General features: G+C 40.5%; 1 protein-coding gene across 3 annotated transcripts in view; it reads left to right on the top strand.

Annotated features, from left to right (window-relative positions):
• The window catches only part of LOC107666150 (protein CBFA2T2-like), a 47247-nt gene extending 42505 nt beyond the window's left edge, over nt 1-4742 (top strand). For all 3 annotated transcript variants that reach the window (XM_016457326.1, XM_016457327.1, XM_016457328.1), the window contains exons 8-11: nt 1554-1761; nt 2939-3001; nt 3191-3381; nt 4319-4742. In XM_016457326.1, the coding sequence (XP_016312812.1) occupies nt 1554-1761; nt 2939-3001; nt 3191-3381; nt 4319-4594 (738 nt within the window). In that variant the 3' untranslated portion in view covers nt 4595-4742. The remainder of the gene's footprint in view (nt 1-1553; nt 1762-2938; nt 3002-3190; nt 3382-4318) is intronic.
• Nucleotides 4743-6005: the final 1263 nt, after the last annotated feature.

Raw genomic sequence — 6005 nt, forward strand, 5'->3', positions numbered from 1 at the left:
ATTTGGTGGTTATCAGTGTATTACAAAGGTACAAAACAGATTTCAGTACTTCAATAGGTTGGTATATTAACATTATATAAGTTAATGAAATTACGGTATTTAACTGTAAATTTAAATTAAAACCGTAAAACCTAAAACGTTGCTACCGTATTTTTTACGGTAAAATTCCGGCAACCACAGCTGCCATAAATTTGACGGAATTTTTTTTACAGTGTACGTATATGTGGGGCGGCGCTATCAAAATAGGGGCAAGACCCTTTTGGGGTAGGGGCGTGTTTGTTTTGGTGATTTCAAATATCAACATTGGCTACCAGAAATCGCTTACCCTGCCTTTAAGAGAAAACGCCAATGATATTTGGCTAGTGGATTTTGCATGCTGAGCCACTCCCCGTGCATACGGGTATAAATAGGCGACAGGTGCATCCACTCATCAGGTTTTTGCTTCAGAGCCGAGTGAATGAAGGAAACTCAACATTCACCAGGCGAATTCTCTCGTTTGCTGGAAGAAGAGGCTGTTCTGGGTGGCGTTACGACACGTTCAGCGGCGTCCCTGTTAACTCCGCAATTCCCCTGGGTGTTTCATCTAAAAGAGCAGTTTCTGATCACGGTCGGTTTACGTCTTTTTTAGTCTCGCGGTGGTCTCAGTGTTTCATTCTCGGCTCAGCGTTTCTCACAGCTGGATGATTGGTTCCTCGGCACGGGCCGTTACCCCATCGTTACTGCCAAGCTGTAAACAACAAACAGAAAAGGCGTGAAGCACCTTTCACGAAGGTCGAAATCCCTTCTCTTAAGAAATGATTTTCTGTGGTAGGAACAGCGGCATGGCTATCTCCAGCGATGTACTCACCTTTTGGTCCCTTCGGGCGCCAAGGTCAGCGAATTTACGCTGGGGCGTTGGGAAGGTTACGGCCTTTGCATAGCACCTGACACGCTGTGGGTTGTCAACACTTGCAATGGCGCTTTCCATGGACCCCTAATGTCGCCATTACATAACTCGAATTATAAAACAAATAGTTCTGGTCCTTGATTCTGATGGGCTGAGCCGCGTTCGAAGCTGTTGTAAATTACTCTACAAACACACACCTTTGTTTACATCTGTGTGTTGCTCGGGAACCAATTTGTTGCAACCACAACCGTTACTAAGAAACTACATTGTTTGGCGGAAGAATAATGTTTTTATTATCATTACACTTTATTTGCTCTGTTTAATTTTGTGAAACCTTACCACGTATATGGAATAACCGTTTTATAAAAGCAATAAGCCCCGTGAAGCCGTGGTTTACAGTGAATTTATAACAACACCCCTTAGCTGTTATAAATTCACTGTAAACCACGGCTTCTTGGGGCTTATTGCTTTAGTGACCGACAGATAGGGAACGTCTCAGTTATGTAGGTAACCCTCGTTCCCTGATGGAGGAACGGAGAAGTTATGTCCCCATGCCACAACCTCGAACCATCACTGGTTGCCAGGGACAAGTGTCTCCATTTCCTCCATCAGGGAACGAGGGTTACGTACGTAACCGAGACGTTTTCTGTCGTGTCTCTGGTTGTAGGTGCTGAACTGCATTGTGGACATGGTGGAGAAGACGCGGCGTTCAGTGAGCGTTCTGCGGCGCTGTCAGGAGTCTGACCGCGAGGAGCTCAATTACTGGCGGCGACGCTCCAACCCACACGACGACGGGCGCAAGAACGGATCGGCTGCAGTGAACGTCCCATTCAGCAAGACACACAGCCCTCTGTCGGCAGAGGGAGTCAACACAGGTGAGTCATTTAGGAGTTCAGAATCATTCCAAGTTTGATTCACCTTTGTTTATAGTGCTTTATACAATACAGACTGTTTCAAAGCAGCTTCACAGTATTAAACAGCTAAATAACAGAATCAGTGATGCAAACTTCATCAAATATGAGACAAATTCTGCTGTAAAGCAGCTCTAAAAACACAATAGTGTCATTATTCAGTTCAGTATTGATTCAGTTCAGTTCAAGAACTGTTCATTTCATTAATTATGAAACAAGTTAATAATTCAGTGTTAACTGAAGATGTTAATTAAGTTCAACAACAGAACAATAATTAATCATGAATGAATCAATTTAGCTATAAGCAGCTCTACAGAAGACAATAGTGTCATTATTCAGTTAATTTCAGTTCAGTGTTGATTCAGTTCAGTGCAATAACTGTGTTAATGTTCATTCATTATGAAACAAGTTCAGTTCAGCCATAAGCAGGTTTACTAAAGACGGTAGTGTTGTTATTCAGCTCGAGTCAATTTAATGTTGATTCAGTTCAGTTTAACAACAGAAAATTAATAAATTATGAACAAATTTGATTCAGCTATAAAGCAGCTCTATAGAAGACAATAACTTAATCATTCAGCTCGATTCAGTTCAAGTTTTGTTTTCATCCGATAGTTTCAGTGCAGTCAAATTGATAATATTACTGAATATTGAAGGGACAGTTCACCCAGTTGATGGTAGCCATTGACTTCCATGGTAAGGAAATAAATACTATGGAAGTCAATGGCTACCGTAACTGTTTGGTCACGAAATATCAAAATATCATCTTTTGTGCTCAAAAGAAGAAGGTAACTCGTACAGGTTTGGAACAGCATGAGGATAATAAATGGCAGAATTTTCATTTTTGTGTGAACCGTCCCTTTAAGTGTCTTTTAAAACCCAACTAGCAGACAAAGTCTTTTTTGTGTGTGTGTGTGTGTTTGTTTGAGAAAGAGCCTGCTGATGGAGCAGGTGTTGTGTATTTGAGTCCAGGCTGAGAGAATATTGTCTCAAACGCTGTGGTCTGGCCTCGTTCCTCACCGCCATCTGTGACCAAACGCTGCCCAAAACTCTCCAAGCGGCTCACGTGCCTCCATATCCGTTCCTCCTGCATGCTTCTGAAGCGTTTCGATGCTCCTAATGTATTTGTTTTTGTGTCCCACAGACTCTCAGAGGGATCTTCCCCTGCGCTCTGGCTACATGCCTGATGAGATATGGAGGAAAGCCGGTAAGGGCGGCAACCCAGATGCACCCTGGGAAACCTGTTTTCTCCTCTGCCACCTGTTCATCAGTCTTGTTTCTCATTAATCACACTTTCAGACTCAAAGCTCTTTGCTGGATATTGATACTTGTTTTATCACAAGAAAATACGGTGCATGAAATAAAATGTTGATGCATATGTGGTTTGATTCTGCAGAGGAAGCGGTGAACGAGGTGAAGCGTCAGGCGATGGACGAGGTGCAGAAGGCCGTCACCGAGGCCGAGCAGAAAGCCTTCGAGATGATCACCGCCGAGAGAGCCAAGATGGAGAAAACCCTCGCCGAGGCCAAGAGGAAAGCCACCGAAGACGCCATACAGGTCATCAACGAGCAGGAAGACTCCAGCGAGGTGAGCGTCACGCTAAACATGCATTAATTCAGTCACCGACCGCAGATGCTGCATGCACTGATATAGCAATGCATCATGAATATTTAAATTGGGTCATTCTTTTCTGGCTTCCTTTTTATGCAAATGAGGCTCATTATAATGCAAACATTCGCCTGATTGAATCAACATTTGGTTATTTTAAAATCTAAACTGGGTGCTAGAACAGAAATGCACAGAAAGTGCATGCAAATAACAAATATCACTATTAGAAGACACAATATTAAATAAATATACAAACATTACAATATTACAGTATTACACATCAGCATTCCAAGGTTTGGGTTTTTATGTTAAGATTTTTTTTGCTCACCAAGGCTGCATTTATTTGATCAAAAATACAGCAAAAACAGTACAATTGTAAAATATTATTAGAATTTAAAACAGCTGTTTTCTATGTAAATATCTGTTAAAGTGTAATTTATTTCTGTGATCAAAGCTGAATTTTCAGCATCATTACTCCAGTCTTCAGTGTCACATGATCCTTCAGAAATCATTCTAATATTCTGATTTGCTGCTCAAGAAACATTTCTGATTATTATCAATGTTGAAAACAGTTGCTCCGTCCAATATTTTTGTGGAAACTGATATATTCATTTTTTCAGGATTCACTGATGAATAGAAAGTTCAAAAGAACAGCATTTATTTGAAATAGAAATCTTTTGTAACATTATAAATACCTTCACAGTCACTTTTAATATATTTAATGCATCCTTAATGAATAAAAGTATTAAATATACCCCAGCGGCTTAAGATTGCTTTTGTGCTCCAGGGTCGCATTTGTCATTGCTTAATAAGTATATATAAAAGTATTAGTTTAGTATTATATTTATAATGTAATGTTTACTGACTGTAAGCAGTAATTTTTCTGATTCGCTCACGCTCTCTCTCTGGTCCTCAGTGCTGCTGGAACTGCGGTCGGAAGGCGAGCGAGACGTGCAGCGGCTGTAATGCGGCGCGTTACTGCGGCTCCTTCTGTCAGCACAAGGACTGGGAGCGACACCATCTCATCTGCAGCCCGGGGCTCCAGACGCAGCCCAAATCCATGCCACGCATCCTGGCCAAAGCTCCGGAGAGCGGCCCGGTCCCGAGTCCAGACCTGGAGAAGACCTCCAGAGCATCCACACCAGCCACCCCAGCCTCGTCCTCCTCCATGCCAGACGCCAGCAGACACTGAGAGCCAAGGACTCAATGAAAGAGGAGTTTAACTGCTGGATGTGACTGAAGCAGGACAGTCACACACTTTTCCAGTTTATGGACAGGAGGACGTGTTTTGGCATCGCTCGGTGTGACTCAGCTTGCTTATTTGTGACCCTGGACCACCAAACCAGTCATAAGGGTCAATTTTGCTCATCTGAAAGCTGAATAAATAAGCTTTCCATTGATGTATGGTTTGTTAGGATAGGACAATATTTGGCTGAGATACAACTATTTTAAAATCTGGAATCTGAGGGTGCAAAAAAATCTAAATATTGAGAAAATCATCTTTAAAGTTGTCCAAATTAAGTTCTTAGCAATGCATATTACTAATCAAAAATTAAGTTTTGATATATTTACGGTAGGAAATTTACAAAATATATTTATGGAACATGATCTTTACTTAATATCCTAATGATTTTTGGCATAAAAGAAAAATCTATAATTTTGACCCATACAATGTATTTTTGGCTATTGCTACAAATATACCCCAGCGACTTAAGACTGCTTTTGTGCTCCAGGGTCACATTTCGTGCAAATGTGATCTGCTTTACCCGCACTGTTTACAAACTGTTGTCAGTGTTTCATGAGCGTTTGTTTGTGTGCGTGTGAGTGTGTGATTGTGTCTGTAAATACAATATCAGAGCAATATAAAAGTGATGGATTCACCAAAGCTGTCAATGCTGTGACATGTTCATGTTTCGTTCCCGTTCCAGACAGTTTATCATTATTATCTGACAATATTATCAATGGAGAATGAGTGTATGTATGTGCGTGTTAAACGTGGAGGACAAACCCTGGTCTGAAGGGACCAGTTTTGATCAGGGTCCAGATGTACAATCAACAGCTTCCAGTACAGAATAAGTGATTTATCAGATCCACCGATCAGTTCATCTGTTTGTGTCCACACATGCAAAACTCTGCAATCTCAGGAGGATGCTATATGTATATACTTTTATTTTTGTTAGTCGAGGTGAGTCTTAAGCTCTTTCTTTTCTTTGATTTCCACGTTGGCGTCTTCAGCTACCTTCGTTTCGTACGGTACACCACGTTGATTTATTTTTTCCATTATAAGAATGTGTAAAATATAACGGTGCAAGAGAATCTTTATTTTGTGAGCTACTCTGTGACAGTCATTTCTTTTCTTCGAGAATTCTTGAATATTGGTATGAAGTAGATATTAAAAAAATAAAGACATTAACGTGACCTCAGGCTTTGATGATTGTTGTCTTTGTTTTACCAATGGATTTGATCATGTCATGTTGTACTGTACTTTGTAGAGTAATAACATTAAAAAAGTTAAAAAGAGTTCATTGAAAAAAAAAACATAAGTTTACTATCCGGTTAATTTGATAATCCACCTATTTATTTGTAATTATAAGATGTATTGT

Source organism: Sinocyclocheilus anshuiensis, unplaced genomic scaffold, assembly GCF_001515605.1.
Source record: "Sinocyclocheilus anshuiensis isolate Anshui unplaced genomic scaffold, SAMN03320099.WGS_v1.1 scaffold447, whole genome shotgun sequence".
NCBI classification, from domain to species: Eukaryota; Metazoa; Chordata; class Actinopteri; order Cypriniformes; family Cyprinidae; genus Sinocyclocheilus; species Sinocyclocheilus anshuiensis.